The sequence below is a fragment of the Polyodon spathula genome, chromosome 16, assembly GCF_017654505.1.
Source record: "Polyodon spathula isolate WHYD16114869_AA chromosome 16, ASM1765450v1, whole genome shotgun sequence".
In the NCBI taxonomy this organism is placed as follows: Eukaryota; Metazoa; Chordata; class Actinopteri; order Acipenseriformes; family Polyodontidae; genus Polyodon; species Polyodon spathula.
This window is the reverse complement of record NC_054549.1, coordinates 5997548-6017400: the sequence shown is the minus strand read 5'-3', so window position 1 is coordinate 6017400 and position 19853 is coordinate 5997548. Positions and strand designations below refer to the sequence as shown.

General features: G+C 35.5%; 1 protein-coding gene across 7 annotated transcripts in view; it reads left to right on the top strand.

Annotated features, from left to right (window-relative positions):
• The window catches only part of LOC121328822 (arginine-glutamic acid dipeptide repeats protein-like), a 124043-nt gene that overhangs the window by 91067 nt on the left and 13123 nt on the right, over positions 1 to 19853 (top strand). For 5 of the 7 annotated variants that reach the window (XM_041273905.1, XM_041273903.1, XM_041273904.1 and 2 more), the window contains one exon: positions 5081 to 5161. The exons of 1 other annotated variant lie outside the window; for it this stretch is intronic. In XM_041273905.1, coding sequence (XP_041129839.1) covers positions 5081 to 5161 — 81 coding nt within the window. Of the gene's footprint in view, positions 1 to 4245; positions 4362 to 5080; positions 5162 to 19853 lie in introns of those variants that run through there. One more of the 7 variants, XM_041273909.1, reaches the window with a different exon arrangement.

Genomic DNA, 19853 nt, shown 5'->3' with positions numbered 1-19853 from the left:
AAGTGGTATCCATTCTTGAAGTGTATAGTTTATATTATCTTCCTCCCTGTCAGCAGGTGATGAATTGCAGCACCAAGCTTAAACACTTGATAAATGGTTTGTTTGTATGGATTGGCTTAATGGGAGGGAGTAGGCCACCCAGTGGTTGTAGGTGGGAGTGCAGTGATTCGTTGGACAGGCTCTCAAGTTACAAAGTTGCAATTAACTATAATAAATTGGTCAAATACTTTCTGCATTGTTTAGAATTGAGTTTCATGCATGTTACACCAAGTGTTAAGTGATAACTTCCATTGTTACTTGGCTACCAAAAGTAGACCACTGTACATTTGGGATTGTTAGATCACTGAAAAACAGTGTGCTTATATTGCATACTCTGTGTGAAATTTTGTGTGTAAATATAGAATGTACTTTAAAATGTATAGTGCAGATGTATACAATTTCTTTCAATTATTTGAAATATTAGTTTCGAATGGTCAGATCAGCATTCATTTGTTTAATCTTTAAGCTGCAATGCATTTTAATGAGTTGGATTATACGGCTTTGTCTCCATTGTAAGTAGGGAGACATTCAATTAGACTGAAAAATGAACAAATTGTTCTGTTACAGAGTTTAAAAAAAAAAAAGCAATGATTTTTGTGCTGTTTGCCTTCCTTTAGAATGCCTTAATCACAGTTTAGCTGTCAGGAATGTTCAATTCTCTAAGGGAGCTGTTAAAACTTCATTTTTTTCCTTATACTTCAATATCCTAGCCTTACATGTAATGGCTACATTTGACACTGCCTTCAGGAAGGCAACACATACGAATAGACTGATCTAAAGAATCCGCGTGTACACCTTTGGTTCGAATGTCTCCTCTGCCACTCATTTTTGTTGTAGGACAAGTCATGCAATCTTACTCCCAGTCTTGTATAACAAGCAGGAGCGCAGAACCTTACTGAAAATGAGCTGTATTTCTGCTGAGTTCATAACTTCTCCAATGAATAGACTGACTTGACTTCAGGGGTGTGGTTTAAAGGCAGGCTTTGACCTGCTTTGGTGCTGTGTTTGTTGTTGGATTTGGGATACACTGAACTCCAGAAATAATAATTATTTCCATCAATTTTAAACTAAAGCATATTTCTTAGAAACATGGAACAGTGGCATAGTGTTTTTAGCCATGCTATGGGTGGGGTAACCAAACAGTGAACTTGTTTTATTTGTGCGCCAGTGACTGACATTTAAATATACACTAGTCCTAGATCATGTTTCTGTTGTACTGTTTACTTTATCTCGTTTACAGTATCGCATTTCTGTTGCCGTACACAACATGATCTCAGCCAGCCATACAGCTTTTAACAATTAACTATTGAGCAGGAAATGTGTATGTCTTACAATGCCCTTTTGATTTTTATTTCCCACTCCTTTACAATTATGTAGTGTTAAGCACAGAGAAGCATGGAAAAGTGCCAGGTCTCTGGAACAAATTCTGACAGAAAGAAGTCTGTTGTTTCAGCCGCCTGCCTATTTGTCAGCAGTTCTGAGACTTCCCTCTTGCACAGTCGCCTAGCAACAGAGGGCTGGAGCAATCAAACCATGGCCAGTGCAATTTAGAGAGCAGATTGGTGGATGATTTATTGGAAGGTCTGTGAGCATGGTGAGCCCAGGCAGCTGAAATGGAGCCTTAAACAGGAGTCGACATGGAAAAAAAAAAGAACAGCAGTTAGTGAAGCAGGCAATGTAAATATTACTGAGTAAATTGGGGTGCAGCAATTGGGAGCAAAATAAATGCCATGGGTGCAGGTGTAATTGATTTCATAATGCCCTCGACCTGTGGAGATGGTGGTAATCGTGTTGAAAAAGGATGTTCTACAAGCTTGTAAATGCTGTTTCCATCATGGCTTTTTATACATGATTAGAAATTGCTTTTATCATACTGAAATTCAGCTGCATTGCTTTGGTTCAAATTGTTCACTGTCCAATGCAGTCCTCTAATATTGTCCATGTTAGTCTCCCAAATCCATATTTAAAATGTTAATTATTATGAATGGAGAAAATGCAGAAAAAAGGTTTATTTATTGATAAATGTGTAATATTAAATATTTAACTTGAATATAAATGTTATGCTAGAAATCTTAACCAGATATTTAAATTAGGTGTAAATGCTGTGAATTGTGTTAAGCTTGCCCGTGTGCATAACACACACGCTTACTTAAATCATTACTCTTGCTCTGTTTAATCTACACAGCTGTTTGCTCTCACTGTTAGGCTAGTTTAAATAGAATTGATTAAAATAATTGCTAGGTTTATATTTTCTCGTGACATTCTTCTGTGCTAGATTAAGGGAATACTGAATATATTGCATTTATATGTAATAAGACAGTCTTCCACTTAACTCTCTTTGTAGTGTCTTGATGGCTGTGGACACTGCACCAGAAACAGACACCAACACGTGTTGGGTACAGCTGGCACAGCAGGGTTAATGCCAGTGGGTACTGTGTGCCGCATTACAAACAAGGTCCCTTATTATTCTTCTAACATGGAATAAAGTGTGGCAGAGGTTGAGAGTTAATGCTGTGGGCAGCTTTTCACCCCTGCGCAGTGGTTTAGTTTCTGTACTGATGTCATTAACAGCGTTCTACCTGTCAACAGGCAGTTTGTCAGAACAAGCTTAGCAGTGCAGTTGAGCTGATTGAATTGTGAGCTCTATTGGGTCATGTGTTTAGACTGGAGGGCAGTGCGGGGAAACGGGCAAGATTGACAGGAGACTAAGGTGCTTGGAAGCACAGAAAGAAGTGGTTCGATCAAGATTAAGGATGTTAATTTATTTAAACTTTAACATATTAGGAATCTTCTGTAACCAGAAACGTTCTTAGTGACGTTAAAACATAAATATACTACAACATTGTGCACAACCTTTGTGGAATTACACTGTGAACATCATCCTGCTGTGTAAAATGCATATTTAATATGCAGAATTCTAAACCTTTAGCATTTGGAAAGACTTTTAAGCTGCAAACTATTCACTTCCCTAATCAAGATGTCCTTTTGATGCAGAGTTTTTCATATCTGGTGTTTGTGGAAGGTGGTGTTGAACAACAATCTTATTAACAATGTTATTAAAAAAAAAAACCAAAAAAAAAAACAAAAACAAAAAAAATCATAAACCTTGTTAAAAAAAAAAAAAACACCCCCTGCTGGAAATCAGTGAGATCTGCTCATTTTAATGCACAGATTGCTTGCTGTATAAATGTGTTGCAAGAAATGAAATCCAACATCAAAGAAAATGGACTTTTTGTGAAATAAATGAAGTACATGTTTACACAAATTAAATTCTAGCTTAATTTTAAATGCTAGAACATTTTAATTTCTTTGGACAGATAGAATTGTTTTATTATGTTTATTACTTTCTCTTGGATGGTCACAGATTTAAAGCTGTATGCCAGAAACCAGACTAAGAAGACAGCAATGTATTGCTTTATCGCTGAGGACATTGTATAGTTTTCATGCCTCATCAGATTCAGTCAGTTACAGATACCATCCCCCCCTTGAAGTACCTGAATTGAAATACAATTAAAAAAAAAACAGTGAAATAAAAAATGTATTTTAAAAGTCAGTACAAAAATACAGTTGGTTAAAATCATAACCATTGCTTTAATTAGGAAACAGTCCTTTTGAAAGGATCACATATTTTTAGTCTAGCAGTATCAAAGGGACAAATGTACATTACATATTTACACAAACGTGAACCAAAAAAACTATTTTAACTATAGAATTAATTGGAATGGGTACCTGGATATTGTCCTAGAATACAGTAATATATTGATCTCCTTTTCTGTTGTTGCAAGTAAAGCCTTTGATACTGATCCATGCCTGGTTTTGCTTCATTCCCAGACCCACTAACTGTAGCTAAAACCCTCTAACCTGAATCTGTCTGTCTCTCCTGCCTGCGTGTAGGAAGGTAGCACTCACTCTCTCTAGAGCAGTATATTTAATGAAACGTCTAGTTAATCAGGTTAGAAGAAAAGGGACTTGAGAGTATTAAAAAAGGACACATCTTTGAATTGCCTTTAAAACACCACGATCTGTGATGAAAACCAGCGGTCCATGCCATGTTTTCTATTTTACCAGAGACCAGAGGCTCTCTTGCAGAAAGATCACATGTAAAGCCTTCCCCTTTGTAATGTAAGAGCAGAGAGTGACAAGCTATTTCTTGCTTGTAAAAGCTGCCCACCTTCAGAGACTTTGTGGATGGCACCTTTTAATTTTATTTACCTGTGGCTGGACAGACCAAGGTCTTTTGTCATTTTTCACTCTGTCTATATTGGATTTACTGGTTGAAGAGTAACTGGGATTATCGAAGACTGAGCAAGCCCCTGAAACAAGAAAGTAAAAGCTGTTGGTTGTCTGTGAATGTTATGTGCCTTCATTTTTATTGCTTTGAGTGTCGTTGGCTCTTAAAGGAACACAACTCTTATTTCCATTTTAATGTTAAATTATTTGAAACTGTTTCTTGCATTAGGGCCTTTATGTGGATTGTTTTTATTATAATATTTAGTTTTTTTTTTTTTTTTTTTTTTCTACACTTGGTCTGAAATGGTAGTTTAGTGTTTGTTTTGGATTTTGCTTTTGTGTTACTTTCCATTCTGCTTTCTTTTCAGATGTGGATGTTAGAAATATTTTTATCATGCTATTTCTGTTTCATTTTCTAACTTTGATATGGATTTGCAAATCTGTTTAGGTGTTTATTTGATCACAATAAAGGAAAGTGTTATTTGTGCAGCATTGAAAAGTGATTATTTTGGCTTTTAAAAGTTAATTCTTGTTTTTGCATGTATTGGAAGTCTTCTGTATGTGAGTTGTGGGATTTGTAAGTCCATTACTCTAAAATGTAACTTCAGTGTTATTTATTAAAAAAAAAATCAGTAACGAGAGTTTCCTGCTTTTGTAATTCTGATACAGAACTGGATTTAAAGCCAGAGATTGCATGATTAAGATCAAAACGTGACAGACCTCAAACACATTAGAGAGAGACAATTTTGTGGTTTTTTTAAACTTTTTTTCTTTTGTGTTGATCTGTGGTTTTCTGTTATTTTAAAAACAGAAACGGTTCATAAAAGGGCTGAGACAATACGGCAAGAACTTCTTCAGGATCCGAAAGGAGCTTCTTCCCAGCAAGGAGACTGTAAGTCGAGATTTGCATTTATGTAATATTTTGTGTGTGTGTATGTATATATATATATATATATATATATATATATATATATATATATATATATATATATATATATATATATATAGTTTGTGTTCTGGTTTGTTTTTTACCTTTTTACCTTCATGTTACTTTATCTTTTGTATCTGTTTGGTGGTAAAATACAGGTCAGATTTCTTAAATACTGCAACAATGCAAGCGATTGATTTCTCTTTTAAAAGTAACTGGGCTTTTAGACTTGAAACACATTTCATTTTTTTCATTAGTTATGGCTCCCTGTTTGTGCTAGAAACTTCTTGCTAGTGCCATTTAACTGGGGGGGGGGAGGGAATCTCTTTACATATCCAGTGGGGGGTGTTTTTAAAATCTACTTTAACAAGCAATAATAAAGTACATTTTAATACAAATTATTCTAATTGTCAACCTTATCTTTTTTTTATGTATTTTGATAGACCAAAGACTATATAATTTACTGCTCAGTTGGTTTATTTGAAACGTACAGGAAACTAGTCTGCAGAAAATTTGAAATTATTAAATGTCAATGAGAATGCAAGTGCTGTAATATCAATGAGAATGCACATGCTATAGGATTCCAATCTGTGCAGACTTGTGGTGTTGCAGCCAAGACTAATTTACAAGTAACCTTTGACCAGGAACAGATTGTTTAGGTTTCTGTTTCCTTTGCTTGGTCTCAGAACCCCCTCAATGTTTACTGAAAATTCTCTGTGACCGACTCTCCTAAGTTCTGCCTATCAGACTCACTATCTGTACTCTAACAGAGTAGGCCAGCTAATCGTTCACAGTTTGTGGTGGTTGTAAAGGGGGAAGAGGTCAAAGGTTGACACTTTTGTTTATATAGAGAGAATAAACAGAAGAAGCAAACAAGTAGTAGTTTGTTTTAAAGTCACTGATTCTCCAAGCAGTGTGCCTGCTGGTGGTCAGTAATTTGTACAACAGCATCTGAAATATATTGCACAACATTTTATGATTTTGTTAATAGCGTTAATATCCTACGCAGTGGTCATTGATTTGACTCGGGACACCGAACTGTGTTCCACAGTCAATTCTCACCACTACGTCACACTAATGCTTCATGTTTATTCCAATTTATGTTTATATGGGGTGTCTTCACTGGACTACTTCAAGCTGTTTTTTTTTTTTTTTTTTTTTCTTGTGATGTAAAAATTACAGCATCATTCTTTTTTAAATGTTTGTTTATATCAATGACAGCCTGAAACCATGTTGCTTAACCTTCTGAAAATACATGACAACAACCAGCAGTCTTTTTATTTTTATTTTTAAAGGTTGAAATACCCTCTGTCTTAAAGTGGAGGAATTCTCATCTCTGGTTCAGCCTGCAATCAATAGTAAAATATTTTAATCAGCACCCATCTGCTAAAATGGACTCCCTTGAGTTTTACTCTTTAATTAAATGACAGTAAAGCTTGTTTATATCCCTCCCCTCCTTCACTTCACTGGACACACTACATTTAACAGCCATGTCTATTAAAATATCTAAATGTAATGGTTTAATTTTTTTTTATGTTTCTGGGGTGCAGTGCATGGTAATTTTATTTTCATCATCACCATACTCCATAGATATATATATATATATATATATATATATATATATATATATATATATATATAGGAATACACATGACTAAAATAGTTAGCAGCAGATTACATGAAAATGAAGTACAGTTTAATGTGTTTCCTACAATCCCTGGATAATATCTCTATACTAAAGTGTTTTCGAATTTGTCGATAGGTTTGGATAGTGTTTCCTGCAGAGTGCGTCCCAGCCTAAAAGTAATTTGCATCTTGGCGCCTGTGAGAAGAAGTGTGAGAACTCTGTTTTATTTAATTAAGAGAATTAATTCTGAAACCCAGGATAAACACACTCTCTTTAGCTCATTGATGCCTAATCAAGTCTTGTATAATCTGCAACATTGACATCCAGAGCAGGTCTGTTTCGCTTTGAAAGTAATGTGTTGTAATAACCAGTTTAAACTGTGTTCCAATGAACATTGATTTTAATGCTTGAATGCTGTCTCGTTCCGTTACCACTGATTTTACACAAAGTGCTGAGATTAACGAGACGCTCAGTAATATCTGTGTATTTATGTATGTTTAGCCTTTTCTGTACTCTTCGGAAGCTCAGAATGATGGCTAGAGGGACACCCTTTTCTTTATCTGGAAATCTCAATACAACGCCATTGGTTACTGACTGAGCTGGCTTATGCAAAACTGGACCACTTTTATTTTCATACAAATTGGATTGGAATGAACCCATTAGTGTTTTGAAACGGCATGCCTCCTAATATACAACTAAAATGTGTTAATTATTCCCCAGACGTTTGTTAAAATAACTTATTGCAGCCTTATTTTGCAGTTGCTTTTCTTTCATTTTAGGACAATATAAAATGTTTGTGGTAAATAGACATGCCTGTTTTTAAAAATAATAAATATGAACTGTTTAACGCTGAAGATGGGTAGCAGGTGCATGCCTAATTCCAAGGTTACATTGTTATTGCATAAAGCATCTTTAATCCTAAAGGGTTATGTCTGGTTATGTGATTTTTATTTTTAATTTTTTTCTTTTAACTATTACTGAACAGCATTTTGAATTGTTGCAGCATGTTACAAGATATCAGCGAAACCATTGTTCTGGCTTGCTGCTTTTTAGCTTTTGTATTTTATGTTGCAGTGGCAAGCAGGCTAGCCTATATATATATATATATATATATATATATATATATATATATATATATATATATATATATATATATATATATATATATATTAGTTTAACCCTTTGCAGACAGCTCATAATTGCAATCAAATTAAATCAGAGCTGTAATTGCATACAATCAAGTGAACAAGTTTTCAAAGTTTTGTTTATTGAATTTTCCAGTTTTCATAAAGATAGAATATAAGAGTGACATTGATATATCTATATAGTGTTTTTTTTTTTTGTTTGTTTGTTTTTTTTTAGCAGAAAAGCCTTTTGTCAGACTTCAGGCAATCAACCAAAACACAGTTAGTCATATTCTATAAGCAAAGAGCGATATTTATGTTGTTGTTTTTAGCAAAGTTTAGCTATTTATTTTCTGCCAGGATTCAGTGATCGCAAGTGCAAAGCTTACTTGAAATCAAACTAAATCTCCTAAAATGTTCATTGCTGTAGTGAAATAACCATAAGAGAAAACACATTTCACTGATGCCTCTAGCCAGTAGAGATTTATTTATATTTTTTTGTGGTGCAGCATTTCAGTATCTCTGGTTTTGATTACCGTATACCATGGCTGCAAAGCACATGCATTACTGGAGAGCATTCTAAATCTCTCTGCATAACCAAGAATGGTATAACACTGTATACTTTAGGTGGATATTTGCACATGTACAAGCCCTAAAGTCAAATCATGTCAGTCAGGCTTCCAAAAGGGTAGAATTTTTAGTCTGCGAAAGGTTAAACGCACAGCAAAATTCACTGAAGTTTGCTACGGCAACATAAAAGAATGTGATGCAGTGGGTTCAACTTCAGTGCAAGCCTTTGATTAACTGGCGTTCATTTATGTGGCCAAATGTAAAAGGAGCAGTGCTGCACTGAACTTTTTAGAAGAGGGTTTTGGATATACCAGCAGACATGCTCTCATCCATAGATTGCACGGCTGAAAGTTTGTTGGAAGTGTGGCAACTACACTGACTCAACCTACAGACCTCCCTTTTAAAAGGGCTAGTTGTTTGGCTGATTCTCTGTTCTTAATGTGGAAGCCTAAGCCCTCTTTTGTGCTAAATCTTGTGTAATGCAAACAGCTGCCTGCTGATCATTCAGAGCAGGAGTGAAAATGAAAGGACTGGGCACATTATTATTGGGTCACCTGTACCCTGTTTTGAACCAGCCATTGTAAATCAGCGTATGAAGAATATTTAGCAGTAAATGAGGCCTTTTTGCATTTCATTTACTTGCTGAATGCAGTTTTTGTGTTGGTTTTTTAAAAATACTTTTGGTTGAATTATTATTTTTTCTTTTTTTGTTGATTAGGGATTATATTTAGAGACATCTGGTGGGTGGATGCTGTGTTTGAGTTTGTTTGAATTGCTGTATACTGTAGTTGACTAGTTTAACTGCAAGTGGGGGATTATTATATAAACAGAAAATCTTCATAATAATAATGTAGAAAAAGACAGGAGCCTCAGCTTGCAAGAGGAAGCCAAGAAAAGCAAATTATATTGTAACGTTGCCATTCCCAGTTTAATTTACTGCTGAAATACAGTAGAATTGGGGAGTTCTGCCAACATTCACTCTAATATCCAAAATATCAGTACTATCAATCATATGAATGTTTATTCAGCAGTTTTGTTTTCTGGATTACATACATTTATTAATGTTTCTCAGCTAGTGCGGTGTTTCATTGTATTTGAGTTAACGTTGTGGTGGGTGACTAAGAGATTTGCTTGTGGATACAGAAGTAGAGCTAGGGGTGAGGTCTTTTTATTTACATATTTTAATATAAAGGTTAATAACCAGAGACTTACTTATTTCAGCGTATCTGGAGCTCTGACACAGCAGTTAACTTAAGATGTTTGTAGCCTGTTTTTTAGTGTAACTTTTAGTATATGAAATTCTATTAATTTGTTGAAATAGTTGTTTCTTAAACACTAACAAATTAGAGATGTATTTCTCTCCATAAAAAGAAAACTAAACTAAGCCTGAATTAACTTTGAGGTCAAAGAAGTAATGCACATTTTGTTCAGAACGTTCCTCTCTTATAATTAAGTCCACCTGTTGTGACAGTGAAGGATTAATTCATTTTGTATAGCAAATGGAAAAACTGCCCTTTTTTAAACACAAGGAAAAAAAGCACTTTAGACATAATGAAAGGTCTTCTTTCTCTTCCAGCCAAAAAACCCTCCCTTTTGTTTAAGATTGAACTTGCTTTGTGCCGAAAGCTTGATCTCTTGAGTAAGTGCTAGTGTGTCTTTGTGGGTTCAGAAATCTTGAAGGATCTGCTCCGCTACTCGACTTTAAGAGAACAGTTGTGTGTTTTGAAAGCAATAATAAAAATCACGATCCTGCTGTATATATAAAAAAGAACAAATCCTGACGCTTTCCACATGCCGAGTTCTTGACCTCCTTAAAAGCTGACCTCGCATTAATGTGGTTTGTACTGCAAGACGCCATGGGTTTAGTCCTTGGTACCTCTATTGTGATCATTTTCAAAAGAGGTAAAGAAAATCCTGGGCTTGTGGCCAGTGTGTAGGATGTGATACAGTGAAACATTACTGCCGCCCTTTCTTATTTTTCAGGCCCTGATTAGCTTTGTTGTTTTTTTTTGCTTTCAGGGGCATCTAGCCAAGCTGAAGCTCCTGCTGGTGTATAAACAGCCATGGCCTGACTTTTTTTTTTTTTGGATAGCTTTTATTAAAAAAAAAAAAAAAAAAAAAAAAAAAAAAAATGCACTTTATTCTGTTCTGTTGTTAACCATCAAGTACCACCTCCATTTTGTCTCAGCACAGCATCTGTTTGAAATGGCCATGCTTCTGCCTATGGACCTAACTTTGTATGTTCCAGATTTGGGTACTTTTTTTTTTTTTTTTTTTTTTTTTTACTCTTGTGTTACTGTAATTCACTGAGGAGCACATCTACACACCATTAGTCAGCTCTTAAATTCTTATGCAACATGCAGTTAGTGCTTCTTTCTTTGAATTGGTTACAAATGCAAAAAACATAACAACTGCAAATGAAAGGCTGTTGCAGTGTGTAGGCCGTTAGAGGCAATTTATTAGAAGGCTTATCAGGTTTATTTCTGTTGTGCTGTGGGTGGAAATAAATGTATAATCAATGTTGAAAGCTTATTTTTTTAAAAATAAATAAATTCACAAATAAGGAGCAAAACAACTGTCAGATTCTTGTGACTAACACAAAGCAGAACCTCGCTGATACTATTATATAGACCTTAAGAGAATTGATAACTTTTTTTTTTAACCAAGTCTGATAGTTGTAGATTACATTTCAGTTTCAGGTTTTATTTTACTGTTCGGTGTTCAGCCAGTTCTTTAGGTTCACAGTTTTGCTTTTTAAGGTCAGTGGTTTGCTGCAATGAGTAAACTAACCTGACCTCTTGCAGCTATATTTACTCAAGTACGTGTCTGGTTTCCATCCACTGTAACATCAGCCACAATATTTCCTGTCAAATGTTTTGTACATTGCACTGAACTTCAGACAGACAGAATAAGTTGTACAATGGCGACATTCTTAATTTGGGAGGAGAGTAAAAAGATCACTGAAGTGTCACTGAAACTATAACTTGAGTTTATTTTTTCTTTCCAAGGTTAAGCAGTCATTTAAGCTTTTTCAGGCTAAACTTGATCAACTGCACAGTAATCTCTTCCATGCATTAAATATTTCCATTATACAAGGGCTATACAGAAACTCAATGTCCGACTCTAACGGTATGGTAATTGTGTCTTAACTTAGTAAAGACCTATCTCAATGTACTAACAGCGCTGTGTGCAAATTCACAACCCTGTAGAGATACAGGCAGGATTTTATTTTGATAATTGGTTTACAAAACTATGTATTTGTTCGTTAAGATATTTTTTTTTTACAGCACATACTACTAATTTTTTAGTACACTAAACAAAACAAAGTCCAGCATAGGTGGCTGTTAAAATTCAGTATCACCCACCTACAGGGAGCTAAATGACAAAACCGACAACTCCCACCCTGGAAACCCTACCTGTATGATGTGCATTCTTTATCTCTGCATAGTGCAAAAAGTGTAGAGCAGAAGCAAGTACATTCTCAAGACATCTTTTTCTGCCTTAAGTTTTGCTAGCAAATTTACCCTGCACCTGAATCTCAGTTTTGCCATCTCTTTATTTATTCCTCATAAGGCCACAGCTGGGCAGGAAACTGGCTTGTTCATTTGACGCCAGTGACACAGTCAAATTCGGAGGAGTAAATTACCCATTCTTTCAGCTTATCATGTGTAATTTTATTTATTTAAAAGCTGGAAGAAATGGTTTTAATGATGAAAAACAGGAGTAAAATAAATTAATGTTAACCATCCCTCCAATTGTGTTGTTGAATGTGTATTTGCATCTGCTGGATATGTTATTTATATGGATTGCATAATTCCTATGTATGCACCGAAGAAAATATTAGATTTTCGTTTTACAGAACTTCTATGCCAGCAAGGTAAAATGCTTAAGGAAACTTGCTGTTGTATTTATTTCTCTCTACACCTGCAGGAACAGTACATATGGGTGTTAGAGAAAGGGAACACCGAGAAGTTGAACTGTTAAAATGGAAATTGAAGTTGCTGCCACAGTGGTTTTGGATCAGTCGGTGCAGGCCGTAAAATTAGACAACCCACTAAAACTTCAATCGCAAACTCGCATCCCTCCAGACAGTGTGGCAGAGATGGTAAAAACATTTTTACTGCAACCTTGCCACAGATGTTTGCCTGGTGCTGGATTAACAAACGTCATGTAGAATTCACTGCTTGCTCTTCATCCTTTTATCCGTGGCTCCTGTAGCTGGTGCCATTACAGATACTTTTGTTTCAGACATTAATTAAAACTACTGAAAGGGGGGGGGCCCTGTGTACAGTGGTAGCAGCTGCTTCATGTTGACAGAAAAAGGCGGATTGTTTAGTAGTTGCCTCAGTCTGCGACAGGGACAGCTGCAGATGTTATGTTTTGTAAAACTAAGACATCTAATGAATGGTAGTGTAAATTAAATGTGTCTGTGTGGGTGCCGGCACACGTCTTTGAGGTGCGGGATAGGGAACCTTTTCGCTTTTAATCTCAACAGCAGTTTAGGCACTTGTAAGAAACCGTGAGTAAACAACCTCTGTTGTTGCCTACAAACAAAAAGCTTGCAAATAGTGCATTTCATCTCCTTAAGAGCAGTCGGTATTTTCTGAAACTGATGACAGCTTTAGTGGTAATGAAAAAAAGTGCTTTTATTACCTGACGTGCCTTTTTAATGTGGTTTTTAAAATGTTGAATTATTAGACTTTGCTATTTTTCTAGGTTTCATTTTTTTTTTTTTTTTTAACCAGATTTAAAATCCTATCAAATTAAACTCATTTTGAGAAGTGAACTATATTTGAAACTGTGGATATATAGGGTTTACAAATGTAATACTTTTTTTTTTTGTGTGTGTGTGAAGATTAAGAACAGTTTTATAAAGCCTTAGCTATTTAAATAGTCAACCTCCAAAAGCTGAGTTGTGTGATGAATGTTTTATAATTGAGAAGTTTCTGCACTATTCTGTGCACAAAGTTTGCAAAACATTTTAGAATTTTGTTTCTCTTTAAAAATTATCTGGTTTATGTTCTGTTTTTCTCAACCACAATTACCACAAATCTCTTGGCCACAGTTCAGTTATTTTAAATATTCTGAAACAATGCCTTCCAAACCTCTTGTTTACACCACATCTTACCTTTTAAATAATACCATAACATTTGAAAAAAGCCAGTTTGTTTGTGTCCTGTGTTTCGTCAGGGACTAGACAAACTGGTTTGTTACTGGGGTGGACCTAGTGCATGGATACTGAACTATCCAGATTTAATTGCATTAGCTTATAACCATGCTGGCACACAACTGATGTTATTGGATCTGTTGCCAATGCTATCTATCGTAAGCCAGCCAGGATTTTTTTAAACAAGAAAAAAATGTATCCAACATTGGATAGCATTTTTATTATTGTTGTTCTTGTTATTTGCATGATAAAGTTTCTTTTTTCTTTTTTTTTTTTTTTTTTTTTAAATTGCTGTTGTTTGTTCTGCATAGCTGGCTGCTTCAGTTCAGCTCCAGTGATTTAATATGAGGAAGCAGCTGGTTGAGTCTGTAGGTGTGGTTGGTAATACAAACAGTAATGTTGCGATACAGTAAGCGCTCGGCCATTTCCTGGATTAAAAAACAAAGAAAGAAAAGGTCAACTGTTTAAACTTGGCCACCAATCAGTATCAAACAAAACCCTTAAACTACTGGATGGCTACAAAAATATTTCTCCCTTTGTCGTCTGCTTTGTTATAGAACCCCCTGCAATGTTTACATGAAATCTTTCTTTGCTGTGTCCTGTGTTGTCCATATAGTAGCATTTATTTTTCTTTATTTTTTATATTTTTTTTATTCACACATTATGGGTCAACATTCTTATCAACTTGTACTCTGGAACATTCACCAAGTGAAATATTTATTCTTCTGAACACCCAGTTCATGCTCCCTCCCGCAACAATGCTGGCGCTCTGATTGAAATGAGCAATGTATTGTGGGAACAGAAAACCAGCAGGAGGGGCGCATGATCGGGATACACTGTGATCCTTAAAATACTTTCCGTTTTTTCTCATGGTGAGTAAATGTTGAGAAATATATTGCCCAGTTGATTTATTAAAAATGTCAACAGTCTGCAATATGGTTTTTAAAAAATATATATGGACAACAAAGAAAGCAGCAAACTAACACAATGCGTTTCTTTTAAACTTTGCAGGGTGTTCTGTAGCATTTTGAGAGACACAAAGACATCGTTTTTGAGACGACTTGAATCTGATGGAAATAGAGAGGGCATGTCTTAAATTCTGTGAGCATTAAGCATCAGTAATATTAGTGTATGTAAAGAATTTTAACTAGGGGTGTAAGTAAAACTCCATAAAGACCAATTGAGAAAAACTGCTGCAGCCAGTGGGCTGGCTTGCTTGTATTCAGCCAGTAGGACTAGCTTTTTAATTCTGGTTCACAGAAGCCACAACTGCAGTGGCTGGGCGTGGAAAATGGAGGGCAGAAATCAATGAAGCGTAACCAGGCTCATATGTTTGGTTATTTTTTGCTTTCGGGTGTCTGGTCCTGCAAGGCCCACGCTGTTTTTTTGCAAGACTTCTTGAATATTACAACTTTGGAGGCTTTCTTTTGTCAAGTGCAGAAGAAGTAACAATACTTTCTGTACTTGGAAGCGGTCAGATAACTTTCAAGAATGATCTGTCGCCAGCAGGGAAACTTAAGTTGTGATGCTAAACATTGATGTAAGACATGTGTCTTGAATGCAGTAGAACAACATCTCATTAAAAAAATCTGTAAGGGAAAACAAAACCAATCTGTTCCATTTGAACTCTGGAGTAGAGAAGTCTATAAATATATTGCAAACTGTTAGCACTGATCACCAACAGGGGTTTTAATGGAAGGGACTTTTCAGGAGTACTTCAGGAAATGAAGTTGAGGAGAAACTGAAATATTGTTTTTTAATACCACAATGAGTGGGGAAGAGAAGTTAAACAGGAGCTTCAGTCATCTGCTGGGCAATTCCCCAAGTTCACTGGTGGTAATACTTGGGAAATCAATGTAGTCATATAATGTAAGTATCTGCAGACTCATCCACTTCCCAGATCTATAGCACAGTTTAGTGTTCACAGCCCACAGTCTGCTCTCTACCTGCCCTGAAAAGATTAAGCTTTAAGCTAACCCTGTTTTGGATTTAAAAAAAAAAAAAAAAAAAAAAGTCAACAAATAAACCAGAAATCGCTAGAAGTTGACTGGAATGCTGTCATTTGGTTATTGATTGTTTAAAGACACAACCAGGTATCTGACCTTTTAATCTGTATTGAAGTACAGGTAAATATGTAACATTAGTTTAGCCTCATTTTAGGAATTTAGTGCAGCTTGACAGAAAATGTCTTGCAGTGATATTTTCATGGAAAAAGGGGACTCCTCTTACTTCTTTTATATATTTTAACATCCCCCCATGCTTCGTTTGTTCAAATGGTGTTTTCTAGTTACAAAATAATACTACTTTTCAACTAGCCAGTGTATCAGTAGACAATCGAAATATTGCTACAATGTTGTGTATTTCTTTTTTTTTATTTTCTGTGTAATGTATAAAATATAAAACATTGGTATTTTGAATGCTGATCTGTTATGTTTTGTTTTTTTTAGCCATGAAAACCAATAAAATATTTAGCTAGGAAATAAAATAACAGGCAAAACCTTTTCATTTCCTGACAGCCATTACATGCCTCCCAGACAGAATTATTATTTTTTTTTTTCGTAACTAGCCTTTAACATTGCTTGAAAATAGATTTTCTACAAGCTGCTGTCATTCAATTATCACCTCAGGAAATTCAGCAACATAACAGATGACCCCCCCCCCCCCCCCCCCCCCCAGAAAAAAAAAACACTTCAGCAGCATCATACTCCCAATCTTTCATCTCTGTTTTTTCTTACTACCATCACTAAATATCACATTGCCGATGTGTATTTTACGGGGAGACCCTGACGCCTGTCATTTTGATGCTGTGCAGAGATGATAGGATTGTGCATGTAATGAAGGGTAGATAAATAGAAAAATGTTTACCATATGGAAGGTGGCAGTAATGGCTTTTTCCCCTGAGGAAAGCCACACAACCCAGATTACTTAAATGTTTTTCACCATTAAAAAGTCTGCATTGTTATGTTATCAACTGTTTTAGAAACGAAGGAGGATACTGAGAAATTAGGAGGAGAATGATGCTAAACATGACTGCTGAAAAGATAATCCGTCTTGTGTTGAGCTACTGGGGAAAGACGCTTTTTGCTTTATTAGCTGGTGAATGGGCCAAGGTGAAAGTTTTTGCAGATTCTTCAGTTAGATTTCACATTGGCATGCCAACAGTTCATGCCTCTGCTCCTTATAGCTCCAAATTTATACCTAGCTGCGTATTGCCCCAGGTACCATTGAATTAAAAAAAATGGCCTGTCCTTCAATTAAGGACTATTTTATTTTGTATCTGTCTAAAGAAAATTAAAAACACAAATAGAAATAATAAAAAATAAAATCTCTATCTGGCTGCACCCACTGCTGCAATGGAAGGTAAGAATATGGTTGATTTTTTGTGCAAGCAGCTGTGTGTAGCAGTAGAAGAGTCAGACATCAGTTTTATTGTTGCGTTTCTAAGATTTACAGTGAGAATATTTAAAATGTGTATTTACATTATCCCCCAGAAGGTTTAGGCAAATTACATGAAGAAGTGGTGGTCATGACCCCAACAGATAATGTGTTTGTTATTGTTGCAGGTAAGAGTAGTATTTGGTCTGTTTGATTGAAGTAAAGACACAGACTAATGAATAGCCTTCAGCTGTTAATGTGCAATGTAACTCTGTATAGAACCCTGTGTTGTGCTGAAATGAAGCCAAAGCCTGTTAACATGTCCCCGTAGTTAGACATCCAGAAATAACGTCTGTGGATTTGTGATGGATGTGAAAGTATGAAGGGTATAATAAGGTCTGGACGTTCTCATAGACCTGTTTTTCCACTCTGGTTTGTAAATCACACTGTAGTAGTGAAGACTGAAACTGTTCTCTAATAGTGATGCTTGCTTCAGGTAGACACCCAGAGTATCCATAGATCTGGCATTTGAGCATCAGCAAAGGGTTGGGGTTAGTTACTAAAATAACTCTGGGTTTAGCTTATTAGTCAACAAAAGCTGTTTTTTGTATGCTTTAAAAGTCTGTTTATGCTTTGAATAAATGGTAAATAAATAAGATTGTGAACATACTGCTCTGAATGGGAGCAGAGGCTGTTTTCAGTACTCAGATGTATTTGTGAATAATCTAGAGTTCCATTAATATGCATATTGATTAAGGGCCAACTGAGTTACACAGTTTGCTTTCAAAGTTAATATTAATGAATTATAAGCTTGTGAGCAGACTAGATTAATCCTGTGGTAAGATGACTAGATTTCTGCTTGGACCGCAGCCAGAGGAAATGGTTACACATGTAGTCTGGTTATCTGTCGAGGCTCCTTAGGCAGCTGTCTGTTTTAATATGTTAATAATTCTGATTGGTCTTTTTCAATGATAGACCCTGCGTTTTACAGCGGTTAACTTGAAAACCATCAAGAATTTTAACAAGAGAGTAAAGTGTTGATTTTAAAAAAATAAATAAATAAAATTCAGATATGGAATATGGTAAAGAGGTGTCATGAAGTTTTGACTGGCTAAGTTTATGGTGTACTCCCTTTTTTGTATGCATTGATTCCAGTACAGTCAGTGCTGCTTTGTCAGGATGCCTTGGGAGATAAGCGGCTATCCTAATTAAACGAGAGGCATTTAAGAGGACCTTAGTCACACTTGTATTCATAATTTACAACATGCACAAGAGAGGAAGTATTTTCAAAATTAAAAGAAAAAGAATGAAATCACATCACATTATAAATAAATGTTAAATGCATCATTTGACATTTTTTATTCATAAACAAAATTAATCGTGTATTACTTATTCTGTGGCCACGCCTGTTGAACGAGGTACTATATAGGAAAAGGTCGCCATAAAAAAAAAAAACATCTTAGAAAGAAGTCGTGCAAAAATTCCTTTTGTAATGGGCAAATAATTACCACATTTTCTCCCCCAAGAAAAATGTGAAATCATTGTTATTTCTAATTGGAGTCATAAAACATGAGTTCTGTTTTGGGTTCAGCAGCACACTGAGAAATTGAAACTCAGCAGACATGATGACAACTTGCAAATGACAGGTGCGGCAAAAACCACTGGATTACGCAATTTGTGCAAGTCACAGCTTAATTACTTAATCACTGCACTGCGTGAACCTCTCGTGCTCTGAAATGCGATCTCCGTTCATCATTTGAAAATATTGTATCCAAATTAAACATAAATAGGATTGGGAAGAACTGTCTCCCAGAGTCCTGTACCATTTAAGCAAAAATCCTGATCATCAGTGTCCTGATTTAAGTGGTGCCAACCTATATTATGAGATCTAATGTCGCCAGTGATGTCAAATCCTATTACAATAAGCCACATGATGTTAATCCTTGGTGTACCCAAGGCAAGACAAGCTTGGTACTAAATACACAAGTCTAGCTTGTACTGTGTGTTTAACATTTGAAACACATTGATAAAGGGTGGGAACAGAGCAGTAGCTACAGTCTCTCCTTTAATGTTTGGTTTGCTATCTCCATTGTGCAGTTAATAATGCTTATGCCAGTCTTTTACTATGTTCCTTTATAAAGCCTGTGATTGTTTAAGCAAAAGATAGAAATCATTTAAAAGCAAAATAATGGCAACATGGGACAGTCCATTGTGTTGCTGAGACTTGACTAAAAAAAATCTTTATATAAACCTGTCCGAGGAGAACAAGCTGCATTGCTGATGAGACGAAGATTGAAGTGAAACCCACTTGAAACTTGATCACCTCTCCTCTATGTGCCCTTTATGTAATTCATAGCATTGTAATCTCTCTACCTTGCTAAGCAAGTAACCCACGGTTGGTTCCTTTCTCCGACCTGCTGACTTTGTCAGAACAAGAATTTTTCAAACAGACCTGTGGTGTAGTTCTGCATTCAAATGTGTGTGAATGAAAATCTAAAAAATAAAATGCACACAATCTCCAAATCCCAAATGAAAATAAACACTGTTAAGCATCCAATAAAAAAAAAATCTTAAGGATCTGAAACTATCAATAAACAACTTCGCTATTTGTGTTTTACACATAAGAATAGACTGTACAGTATTTGCACTTGCTTCAAAATAGGGCTTGTTTGCTTTATTAATGGGCTTGCTGCAGTATGCATACTTACTCCCAATGGTAGACATGTATGTAAACATGTCAGTGCATAATTTTAATTTATACTGTGGACAATAGCTTTAAAAAAGGACATGAAA